The sequence below is a fragment of the Larus michahellis genome, chromosome 7 (assembly GCF_964199755.1).
Source record: "Larus michahellis chromosome 7, bLarMic1.1, whole genome shotgun sequence".
NCBI classification, from domain to species: domain Eukaryota; kingdom Metazoa; phylum Chordata; class Aves; order Charadriiformes; family Laridae; genus Larus; species Larus michahellis.
In genome coordinates this window covers 34,754,890-34,768,182 of record NC_133902.1, presented here as the reverse complement: position 1 = coordinate 34,768,182, position 13,293 = coordinate 34,754,890, and the positions used below count along the sequence as shown (strand labels likewise).

The 13,293-nt window shown below is 40.6% G+C and overlaps 1 protein-coding gene across 2 annotated transcripts in view; it reads right to left on the bottom strand.

The window, feature by feature from the left end:
- The window catches only part of OLA1 (Obg like ATPase 1), a 103,106-nt gene extending 92,643 nt beyond the window's left edge, over positions 1-10,463 (bottom strand). The window contains exons 1-3 of one of the 2 annotated variants that reach the window (XM_074594687.1): positions 10,352-10,463; positions 9,990-10,090; positions 8,033-8,176 (exon numbers count right to left, since the gene is read on the bottom strand). In XM_074594687.1, the coding sequence (XP_074450788.1) occupies positions 8,033-8,176; positions 9,990-10,090; positions 10,352-10,453 (347 nt within the window). In that variant the 5' untranslated portion in view covers positions 10,454-10,463. The remainder of the gene's footprint in view (positions 1-8,032; positions 8,177-9,989; positions 10,091-10,351) is intronic. The other variant, XM_074594688.1, reaches the window with a different exon arrangement.
- Positions 10,464-13,293: the final 2,830 nt, after the last annotated feature.

The window sequence follows — 13,293 nt, the reverse complement described above, 5'->3', positions numbered from 1 at the left end:
CCAATTTGTAAAGTGGCGAAGAGCTTTCTTTAAGGGTGAGTGTTCTTCAACATGAGGTTCAAATCTAAAGATATAAATTCTATCTTAAGATGTCTTTTCCAAAGACCTACCATGGCAGTGCTGCTCACAGATGGAAGGAACCACATAGGTGTGAATGAGTGCTAGGGATGCCCTAGCCAGTGACCTCCTAGCCAACCCTATACAGAAACCTGCTCTGAACAGCATTACACTTCTGAAGTCTTTATCATCCACAGCCTAAAATGAGCTTTATTTTCATTAGTGTGACAGCTTGCTGATATAGAGAGAGAGATAGAGATATATACACGCACACTCAGTTTTGCAAGCAAATCCGTAACAGCAGAAAACCCCACTAGAATCAGAAAACCACTCTTCTCTTCTTATCCTGATGCCTGTTACAGCAGCTATGTCCCAGATGGAAAAAAGCTGTAGTTACGGAAATCTATGGATCATTGTCTCTGCTCGGAGTAATGGGCTTAGGTAGAACAAAACAAGCTTCCAACTTTTTTTTTCTAGTGCAATCCCACTTCCATTTGACTGCAAATAACACAACACAGTTCAATATTAGCAGATGTGCTGCCTCACTTGAAATGAACTCCCGAATTTGGGAGGAGATGATCCATTAGAGTGTCCTACTATGCAACATCAATATTTCTGGAAGTGCAGTGACCTAAAAGCAGAAGATCTTATCCTGGTTTTGGTTTTGATCTTCCTCTAACACTTCCGAAGAAAAATTATTTCTTTCAAGTAAATTAATTTCACATACAAGATCTGGACAAAATATTTTTCTTTACCAAGGTGAAATTCAAAGTCTCACTAAACCTGTCAGGTGTAATAAATTAGGAACTTAATGCATGTTTCATGTCATTAATACCTTTGTGATGTGCTTAGAAACAAGCATGAATAGAACATAATACCTAGAAAGGTGAGTTTAAAAAAATGCACAAAATTATTTACAATATAGCGTGAGTTACTTAGATTGAGGTACACAATATGTTGACCTCTAGCTTTAAACTTCACTAGGCCCATGAAATGAAGGGGAAGACATATGTAGCGTACTGTAAGTTAATGCTCTTGAACGCAGTATAGAAAGAACATGTGTATAAATACATTTTGAAGTAAACAAACTTTGAAAATATTACATTTTTGTCCCACTGTGGTTTTCTTTGCAAACTACCTTGGGTTTGTTTTTTTTTAACTACCAGTACACAAACTCAAACAGAAAGAGCAAATCCTTAAGTTCAACACATTACCAGGAGTAACGTACAATCTGAAGACAGAAACCAGTAACTCTATTAATGCATTAACCCAATAAACTCCTTTTGCCTGACAGAACCACAGAGCTAATGCGTACCTCAGAAGAAACAGCAGCAACTTCCCAGTCAGAATTGTTATAATTCCTTGCTTACCAACACATAACTAAGTCAACAGCAAGGTAGAAAAATGCCACTCTTTAAAGCCCTTCTCCATTACCATTTTAAACTGTGTTTTAAGAAAAACAAAGGTGGTGGTGTTCTCCTATGCTCCCCTCTCCTCATTCTGGTAGGATTAACTTCCTGGCCAGCCATCAGAAGAATTCACACTTTCACTACAAAGATGCCACATTAGAGCAAGAAAAATACCTTCATATGTAGATGGACCACTCCATCACCAGAATCAACCTCATTTGCTAGACAATGGAAAGAAAACCGAAGCACATTTATTTCACAATTGACAAACAGAGGCAAGAGACCTTTGAAGACAAGTATCTGGGTTTCCAGGATGTTTTCTCACCTTCGCCTTGGGTACCACGAAGTTAACATTCCAAGCAAAATAAAACCCTCCCCATTCTTGGCAACCCCTTTCCTAAGCTTCGATTTCTCTTTCATCCCAGAAAGATGAACACAGAGAAAACCTGAAGGCGGCACAAACTAGTCACACTTGCCTATGCTCTGAAGGACAAAGAGTAAACATTATGAAACTAAACTGAAAACACTGCAAAGAATAGGGGAAAAGTATCATATATCTTGAGTGTGTTTTAGTTCTTTTAAATGTAGAAGACCTAGCTGGATTGTTCTTTTTTTTTCTCTCCTCCTCTAAACAGATTAATTTCCATTTCTTAAGATTCGTTAGTCAGCATTAGCATAATGTCACTGAGCCTCAAATGATCATCAGGAACAGGTGGCATCAACTGATCATTTGTACAAATCAGTGCAACACCAATCTACCATAAAGCATGTCACAAGAATTTATGATATGAAACAATTACCAAATCCAGAAGTATCTCCATATTTTAAGCAAAGGTGTAATCCTTGATCAAGGATTTTTTACCTCACTTAGAAAACAGCAACAGTGAGTTTATATTAGTGCACTACCTTCCCTGTGTGAGCTAGTGTGCAAAGATCACAAGACTCACTGGGATAAAGAAAGTACAGTTTTGTAGTCCAGTGGTTAAGGTATTTATTCAGGAATAAGAAACTTATGCATCCATATGGTTATGCATTTTGCAGGGGAGGAGGTCTGTTTCTCACCAACTTTGTTTCAAACTCCCATCCAAAACAGTTATTTAAACAGGCAAGAGGAGTTTCTTCACCTGACCTGTTTGTTCAGTACAGTAATCCTGAACAGTACAATGCAACCAGTTACCTTTTTTCTTTTAAAATGCACACACATACAGTATCTGCAATTTGTTGTGCATACATTTTTTTTTCCTCCAAAATTTGAGGGGAAGAGGCATATCGTTATTTCTTGAGTTTCCACAAGTAATTTTTAGTTGAGAAGCCTCACAGGCAGCATACACCTGAAGCTTTGACTTAGATTGAAACATCAGAACCAAAATGCTGTTCCTCTACCTGGATTTTTATTCTATGTTTCCACATGTCTCTTCTCCCATGAAAATAATGCCCCAAGAATTTCTCTGCAGCATTTACTGAAATCTCACATTCACCAGCAGACCCTGGAACATGACAGCTTCAACTAAGTTCAAAATGCAGCAACTTCCCAGTAAGCCTGATTGATAATTCTCATAACACACCCATTTCTTATTCATTTCTTAAATGGTTGGAGAAATTTCTCTCAACTCAAATTCTACCTGTCCTAGGCCGCACACACCAAAAAGGCCAGATTCTTCAGTATTAGGGTAAAAATGTCCAGCTCCCCTTTTCTCTTTGGTAAAGCCAAATGTGCTACTCATGCCCTGGTTCCAGCAGAGGCTCTTCTGCCTTTAAAAGCTGTTAATTGAAATCTGTTAGAAAAGGGAAACTCTTCTTCCTTCACAAAAATTCATACAACTTAAGTAGGAGCCATCCATTAAGAGTTCACAAATGACCTGAAGTAAAAGTAGCAACATAGAAGGAGAACATGTATATTGTAACAACTTCTTACAAAGCCATTCAACTCATCAGTCTGTCCTCACCACTATTTTTGGCTCATTTCCAAACAGAAGAGAACAGTTCATAGTCCCTCCCGCTTGCAGAAGACTGTACTCCCTATTACAGATTCTGCAGTCAATCTTGCAAGCAGTTTTAACCAACGTAAACCCAATAACTCACAGGGTAATTAAAGGAATCTGCTTCTGAAGAACTAGGTACTGAAGATGAACCCTGGTCATTTCTATGCGAGAACAATTTCATTAATAGCATTTCATCCATGGTACTGACAAAAAAGACTTGAACCTAATAGCACATGAACCAGAAGTGAAAAATCTGCTAATTAAATTTCACTTACAGGAATTGTAAAAAGGTAAAATATTCTATGTGGATTAAGGCACATACTTGGTGACCCGTGTATACCAAATGCCTGTTTGAAACTATGCAGTAAGTTGTCATACCAACAAAATACAACTAATTAAATTTTGCCTTCTCCCACCGGGCAGAAAAGATGGCTCATGTCACCACTAGTTAAGGTCTTTCGTTAACTTCTGGCAAATTATTCATTGGCAATGCTAGAACAAGCATCACAGCCAAGCTGATTTACACAGGCTCAGAACTAACTGAAGAGCAGGCAAACTGGGTAACACCAAAGGAAGAAGCACTTTAACAACAGGATATACTTGCCAATTTTCAGTTGTTTTCTGTAAAAAATAGGATTGGCTTACAGATGCTGATATGCCAGAGTTACATCCAGATTTGTGGTTGCAATAAGCATTGCGTTTTGTGAACACATATGGGCACGGCAACGCACTCACAGGTGCAAACAAACAAGGAATTAAATGAATACTGATACTTGAGAAAGGATGAATCAAATTACTTACATTTTACTCATTCCTGCTTATAGTCTCATTTGATTTTAACCAGAGGAGGAAGAAGAAACATAGATTTTAAAATAACTTTTTTTATTAATGTTTTTACACAGGTTGATTACTATCAGCCAATACAGTCCTACAGTCCTTCAGTTTTAACTATTTACAGTTAGGCTTACATTGCTTCTACTTGAGTATTTCTTTTAGTTAATCATATAGTTTAAAGTAAAGAAGAAAGAATGAAAATTGTTGTAGTGAGGAGATTATTTGAGGCACTAAATAAATAAATAAATAAAAAGAGGAAATAGCCGTTTCCTCCACCCCCTTGTTCAAAATCATTTTGAGGCTTGAACCAAATGTCACTACTGAGACACATCTCCTGGTCAGGAACAGTACGCCACAGCTGTGGTAGTAGGTAGGACCTTACCAGCTAAGCCTGGTGGGTATGTATACTCAGAAGCTTTCAAGATACTTGTGAGTTATGACACAGATCACGTGTCCAAATGACATCGGTTTGACATCCTTACACTAAAAAAATATTTCTAGGCTTAAGGTGATTAAGCAGCATCTTAACAAAATTTAGAACGAAAAATGCACAACAGCAGCTTTATTACAGCTTGCATTAAGTTACTAAATTTTCTTTAGATGTGCTACCCACACAGCTCTTTTCTTGTGTAAGAAACCCATTGCTTCTAAACACAAGATGTCCAGTTAAAATATTAACTGCAGTTAAGAGATCAACTGTTCTGGCTTCCAAGTCCCAACTTTCAAGGCAGGTGCTACCTGCTGAGATGAAGAACCTCTTTCCAATTACTAAACTGGAACTAGCACAATCATTAGTCCATCAAACCTTGCCTGAAAGTACCCGTGCTGGGGGAACAGGGGTAGGAGGACAACAAAATGAAAAGCTAACTGTCTTTCCTTCTGAAAAAGCTACATTAGCACAATGTAACAAATATGAGTTTTCACTGAATATTGTACAAAATTTAAAACAAACAAATAAGTAGTTTAAATACCTAAGTTAGTAACAGACTATAAATTAAGACCTTAAAATAACAAGCATTCACAATTATTTTTAATATATTAAGGTCTCTCCTTCTTTTAGTATCTACAATTTCATTCACACTAGAAAGCAAGCAACAGGTTTCCTTGAGCTCAAGGCTCAAGGAAATTTCCTCAGCTAATTCGTTCGGCAGCAACTCAGCAGTTTTTACTGGAAGTTCTCAGAGCCCACCTTCTGTGTACAGTCTGTATCACTGAACTTATTTATTGTAAACAGTCATATACATCCTCCACTGCTGCAGAAAGAAAAAAATCACAGGTTATAAGTTCTGGCAGCATACCTTAATCTATTAAGTACAGATTTACCTCTACATAATAGTCTCTAAATTGTTGCCTAAATTATTTCGTTTACAAACATTTACATTTCCAATTAAGTAATACCAGTCATCTTTCAGCATGGGCGAGCAAGAAACTGCACACCAGTCCCATCCAAGCTGATACCTTCTTCTTTTGGAGATAGGAACAGATCTTCAAGCAAAAGACGGTACCTGAAGAGCATAACGCTTCCTCTGATGGCAGAATGGCCACAAACTTGTTCTAGCAATATTCTCAGCAATAGAGTTTGTCTCTCTGTAGCAGCAGCAATCTCAGCTCAGCGCGACAGACAGCGACTGCCAGCCCAGCCCAGTCCCACTCTTCCCTTCCCTCACTCACAGCAGACATCAAGGCAAGATTACTTTGGCCTGTCATACATTATTTTAGTTAAGACAAAGTCCCCTTTCTTTTTTTTCCCACCTCCCAACAATGACTGCAGTTATGTGATGACTAAGTGTAACATATGGGAAATAAAAACCTGAATGCTTTAGATTTTAAAAAACAAAATCTTGAGGCTAGACAAGAGTCTAATTTAAAGAGAACTCACTGTTTAGAAAACATTCTGCATGCATAGATTGATTACATCTACTAATCCAAACAAGTAGAAAATTAGCACAGAACATATTACATAAAGATGAAGCACAAAATCAAGACTATACAAGAGAAATTAAGGAATTTAAATTACAATTCAGTTGTATATCTTCACTAACATAGTGTTCTTTTCCTGAGTTAGTCTCAGACAGACAAGCACAAACAGCCTAAGAAGACTTACCTCAGTCTACTGTGCTACTCAATTGTCACAGCTTTATTACTGTTACAGTGAAATATTAAAATCATAAAAGCAGCACACGCAAACTCAGGAGCTTTAATTACCCACCAATCCCCACATCCATTGATTTTAAGTAACAAATATTCTCTAAAAGTCAAAAGACCATTCAAATGAAAGCTGATTTACTATTTATATCCAGATTATTATCCAATTCAGTACATTTACTTAATACAGATTCAGTAAATATTAACAAAAATAGTATATTTAAGAGTGATTTTTATCAAGAGAGAGTCTGCGAGTCGGAGAACACGTATACAGGTATTTACAATCTTGGCATTCCTTGTAAGGATAGATGGCCAAAGGTAGGATGAGGGGAGAGGTAATAATCTCTTTGCCACTTCAACGATTAATTTACAAGTAGTAGGTCATAGAGATGTCATGAGAAGAGATTCTTCATGTGGCCAAAGCAGCAATAACACTACAATTTAGAACAAATTTGTCAACAAAACTTAAAAGCCACACCATTATCCCTGCACAATCTACAGCCAGAAAGTTTTGTGCCAAATTCAGTAGTTTTATGATCCATACAGTAACGAGTATGTTTAATACTCACTTAAGCAGGAAAACCAACATAACCTGTTATAACAATCCACCCAAAACAAACAGCTCCATATTAATGCATTTTTCAGTATTTGAAAAGCGCACAGGAATTACAGATGGAAGCAACTTGTTTGAACCTGAAAATTAAGTTAACAAATGGATTTTTGATCAGTGACTAATCAATCTTTTTTAATTGTGGGTGTGATCTGGCTCTAAAACTGAGGCCCAAGTGTTAAACAAAAATACAGATGTGCATTCTAATCTGCCCTATGATTTATGCACACTCACTTTATTCAAGATACCTCTGCAAGTAACTGCAAACTGGAATTAACAAGTGGCAAGTTTCTGTTTTCTGAAAGCACCTTAAATTGAGCTGTTCAAGCAAAAATTGAGTTCCCACACTGAATATATAGAGCAGATTACAGAAACAGTCAATAGCAAAAACCATTGATGTGACAAAATTAATATGCTCCTAGAATAAGAAAACAATTAGAAGTGACATATTGTAGGAGTATCTGAATATACCAGGTAACAAGTAGCAGAGCCTATAAAAAGGAAAGAGTCAGGGGAAAAACGGCTGCCCATAAAGCTTACTGTCAAAAGACTGAGGACAAAGGTATGTTGACAGATATTTGTTTGGCTACCTACAGCATCTACAATATTCTGAATGACACAAAATACAGGGTGGAAACTTTACAAATGAGCAACCTCGTGACACATTAGGTATGTCCACTATTGTTCATTTTCCGAGTTCCTCCAAATCTCCTGGGAAACACTACCTTCAAAGACAGGAACACCAAGCACCAAACGGTGCTGAGCAATGACCAGGAGCTCCCAGATTTCTCATTCTCACACCACAAAGGTCACATTGGGGGGAAAAAGCAAAAGGTATAATCCAGGTACATATATAATGTCACATACTAAAACAGATGTCAGTAAAAGCTTAACTAAAGACATTATAGTTGCATTAAACTTCTATGAAAACTTTTTGGTTCAGTAATACTATTTCAGCTGCTTAACTGAAGAAAAACAGTAAAAATTTGAGTTACCTTGGAGGTTTGTGATACTGGCATAGGAAGTCAAATCTGTCATCCGGCACAGGTACTCGACTCTCATTTGGATCAATAGTACAGAAAGGAAAATTTTCTGCTGCTGCTTGACTCTTTGTTAACACATTGAAAAATGTTGATTTCCTATAAACAAAATACGCACTTTTGTAAAGAAGTTCAAATTAGAAGCATTTAAAAGGGCTAAACAGAAACATACCTTGTTCCAACCCAAATACTGGACTTTCCTTCAACAACAGTGACCATTGCCCTGATTCTAGTACAAGACACTTTCAAATACGCATACGGAGTGTCCCATTGAAACCCAACGATGTTTCCCTGCCCTTGAAAATTCCCCTAGATGACTATACTGCTCATGTCAGTTAGCAAAGAAGCTTTAAATCAAAAGCAAAGCATAGCTCTACTGGACACTACTAATTTTCCTCAAGCACAAAGTGAGAAACCAATAAGGACACTTGAAACTTATTCTGAGTGAACTAGTTTTGCCAAGACTCACCAGCTCTTTCCACAACTGTGTTGTTTCTTCAGACTTACTTATGTATTAACACAATTTCACTATCTAAGCAATAAAAGTCAAAAATCAAAAGAGAAAAAAAGGGGCATAGAATGCAAACCACATCAGTTAATCAATTACAAGTAATCAAGTAAACTTTTGTGCATATAAAGATACAGTTCTACCTTACCAAACATTTTTCATCTTTACTAAATATCAACGGGAAAAACCTGCAAAAGGCATCAGAGAGAAAAAACACTTTCACTTAAACCAAGTAGCAGGTTATTTTGTTGGTTGGCATTTATTTAACCAAAAGAGAGTAATTCTTGAGTTGTTGCTACGAGAAAGTTCTTAATCCTCCTGAATCTTCTACCATAAATATTCTGGGGTTTTTTTTATTTTTAAGTTTCACATAACTCCTCAGTCACTGGGAAAAAAAAAAATAAGCTGGAAGCTGCCCTGCGTATAGCCAACATGCTCAAAAATCAGTCACAGTTTTCTTTGAAAGTTACATCATAACATAACTGCAAATGCTGCTTTTCTCCATTGACATGTTATACAATGTTACTGCTAATTATTTCCTTTCTGGTGTGCAACTTGCCTACACCCTGAAAAATAAAAGAAATTATAATGGAAAGACAAGAAAGCAGCACTTTTGGCTCTGAGACATACTCAAAGACTTTTCCTCTAATTTTTTAAAGTTTTAAAGTTTGAGAATGCTGAGAACTTCTTTTAGTAAATAAGATACACAAATTACAACCAATACTTTCACACAGATACTCTCCAGGCAATTCATCATTCTTTTTAAGTGCCTTAAGTATAGCTCCTTTCAGGAGCCATAACAACTTCAGATGAGAAGCATGACAGAGAACAACGATTCATTTCGCATCATCTCTCCCAAACTGTAACTGACACAACTTTTTTTCATTACAAACTCTGAAGAGGTTTCAAGAAAAGTTCTCTTTACTGCAAATGACATTTATTGTACCATTAACCCCTTCCTGTGCACATCATCCTCTCCAAAAAAATGAGATCTAAAAAAATATAAAAGGAATTTGTGTGCACACGCACGTGCATATATGTATTTTCACAAAAATGTGTATTACACATATACAACACTGGAAATAAGGAAATGCAAATCACACAGTATTTCATAAGACTCAGCAATTGCTAACACTTCTTTTAATAGTTCACTATTATCTTGTCCAGACTTGAACATACATACTAGCTCACGCTACCTGAGCATTTTACATCGCTCCACCTACATGTAGTTCAAGCTAAAGATACAAGTATCAAGCAAAAAGACTTAAGATTGTACCCCTCAGCTCGTATACGCATCTACGGGCACCTGTCTTCACCCGGAAACGGTGTCAGGTCCCTCGACCCGGAGCAGAAGCGAACTCAAGGAGAGGGGGGCAGCCCCGGCCTGCTCCCCCGACCACCTACCCGACGTTTGGCAGCCCGACGATCCCGATCTTCAGGGACGTCCCAAACCTCCCGATGATCGGGTGCGATTTAACCCCGTCTCCTCCCTTTTTCGGGGGCATCTGAAAAAAAAAAAAATAAAGCACAGAGCGGGGCACGCTGAAGGCCCGGCCACAACCCCCGCCCCCCCACCCCCACCCCTTCCCGGCAGAGCGCGGCGGCCTCCGCCTCCAGCAGGCCGAGAAGAAACACCCTCCCCGCGCTGCCAGCCGGAGGCGGCTCCCAGGCTCCGGCAGCCCCTCAGGCCGGCTCCCCCCACACCCTCCCCGGCTCCAGCCCGGCGGAGCGGCCCGAGGGGAGGGAGAGCGGCCGGGCGGACTCACCTCAGCTGGCAGCGCGGCCCCCCCCGGCCTGAGAGGAAGAGGCGCGAGCGAGCCCTCGCACGCGGACACGCCGGCGGAAGAGGCGGAGCCGAGGCCGCTCATTGGGCAGCGGCGGCGCGAGGGGAAAGGTCGGCCCTGAGGAGGGCGGTGGTGGCGAGAGGCGGCGGCGGGGATCGGCCGCGCCGCCGCCGCCCTCCCTGGAGAATCATAGAACGGTTCGAGTTGGAAGGGACCTTAAAGATCATCTCCTGCCAACCCCGCTCGCATGGGCAGGGACACCTCCCGCTAGACCAGGCTGCTCAAAGCCCCATCCAGCCTGGCCTTGAACACCTCCAGGGATGGGGCAGCCACAGGTTCTCTGGGCAACCTGTTCCAGTGTCTCACCACCCTCACAGTAAAGAATTTCTTCCTAATATCTAATCAAAATCTACCCTCTTTTCAGCTTAAAACCGTTACCCCTCATCCTATCGCTACACTCCCTGATAAAGACTTCCTACCCATCTCTCTTATAAGCCCCCTCTAAATACTAAAAGGCCGTTCTAAGGTCTCCCCACAGCCTTGCCTTCTCCAGGCTGAACAACCCCGAATCTCTCAGCCTGTCCTCACAGCAGAGGTGCTCCAGCCCGCTCATCATCTTCGTGGCTCTTTGGACTGCCTCCAAAAGGTCCTTATTCTTTTGATGTTGGGGGCTCCAGAGCTGGATGCAGTACTCGAGGTGGGGCCCCACAAGAGCAGAGCAGACGGGCACAATCACCTCCCTCACCCTGCTGGCCATGCTTCTCTTGATGCAGCCCAGGATACAGTTGGCCTCTGGGCTGCGAGTGCAAATTGCCAGCTCATGTCCAGCTTTTCATCCACCAGTACCCCCAAGTCTTTCTTGCAGGGCTGCTCTCAATCCTTCCATCCCTCACACCAGTATTGATACCAGGGGTTGCCTCAACCCAGGTACAGGACCCCGCACTTGGCCTTGTTGAACCTCATGAGGTTCACATGGGCCCACTTCTCAAGCTTGTCCAGGTCCCTCTGGATGGCATCCCGTCCCTCAGGCGTGTCAACCGCACCACTCAGCTTGGTATTGTCTGCAAACTTGCTGACGGTGCACTCAGTGCCACTATGTCATTGATGAAGACATTAAACTGTACCGGTCCCAGTACAGACCCCTGAGGGACACCACTTGTGACTGATCTCCGTCTGGACATTGAGCTGTTGACCACCACCCTTTGGATGTGCCCATCCAACCAATTCGCCATCCACCAAACACTCCACTCATCAAATCCATATCTCTCCAATTTAGAGAGAAGGATGTTGTGGGGGACTGTGTCAAAGACCTTAAAGAAATACAGACAGATGACATCAGTAGCTCTTCCATTGTCCACTGATGTAGTCACTCCATCATAGAAGGCCCCTCGGCTGGTCAGGCAGGACTTGCCCTTTGTGAAGCCATGATGGCTGTCCCAAATCACCTCCCTGTCCCCCATGTGCTTTAGCATAGCTTCTAGGAGGATCTGTTCCATCATCTTCCCAGGCACAGAAGTGCGACTGACAGGTCGGTAGTTCCCAGGGTCCTCCTTTCTACCCTTTTTTAAAATGAGTGCAATGTTTCCCCATTTCCAGTCACTGGGGGCTTCACCTGACTGCCATGACTTTTCAAATATCATGGAGAGTGACTTGGCAACTACATCAGCCAATTCCCTCAGGACTCTGGGATGCATCTCATCAGGTCCCATAGATTTCTGTATATTCAGGTTCCTCAGGTGGTCGCGAACCTGATCTTCTCTTACAGCTGGAGGGACTTTTCTCCCCCAGTCCCTGCCCTGCTGTCCATCCACTCGAGAGGTGTGGGGAGAGGCTGCCAGGGAAGACTGAGGCAAAAAAGTTGTTGAGTACCTCAGCCTTCTCCTCGTCCGTTGTTACCAGTTTGCCAGAATATTTGCATCCCTTCTGTACAGGAAACTGTGACGTGAGAAAAAGTCATTTAATTTCCCCAACCCAGTGATTTAGAGCTGGAGGGAAGAGCAGAGCCCCAGGGACAGTTGCTGCAGATGAGCAGGAGTCCAATCTCCACCTCCAGAAGAGGAGCACTAAACCCTGCTGTGCTTCTTCTGTCCAGCAGAATCCGCCAAAACGGGCAGGAGGAAGTAAAAGGGGTCTGCAAGAGTTTACGATTGTGCTAGAAAAATTATGTCCACACAGGGGTTCCATTTAACCTGTAAATAGGAATTTAGCGTAACGAGCGATCATTATTATAATAACCTGCATTTTTGCCGCTTCAGCAATAGCTCTACAAAATCAATTTTGCTGTCCCTAAGAAGAAGAATGCAGGAATGCAAAGCCTGTTTATTCAGTCTTCGAATGCAAGGCTATATTTCACCCTCGGGTCAGTTCTAAGAAGTGACTGGTTTCAGAAGTCGGTATTTCTAGGAGGTATGAGGTAACACAGCATGTAAATTTAGGGCTACACTGACAGTTCTCAGAATAAAGATTTTTTTTTTCCATTTGCTGTTTCAAACCAACAAGTATATAATTTTAATCTGTAAACAGAATTAAGATAGTTAACCAGCTGTAAGAGTCATTAAGATCACCAATTGCCCTGCATAGCATTATTTTGATTATATAATACGTACATTAAAAAAAAAGACTTTAAATTAATACGAGTCAATAATGATTACACCTTGTCTCCATTCTGTGTCGAGATCAATTTTTTCTTCTGTCGTAAATCTGTGGTAACGTTATCTTCAGAAACTACCAGGAATGTAAATACTTACCTTAGTTGTGTGTGCAATTTTCTTTTGTGCATCTTTTAAAATATCTTAACTGAAAAAGAATTCCTTTTTTGTCTAACTTCATCTAAGTTCTGTTAAAAGAATTTGCCAAAATAAATAAATAAATAAGTCTTCAGCCAGTAAACAACAATTCTCTCAAGCTAAATTGGCCCTGTCAAA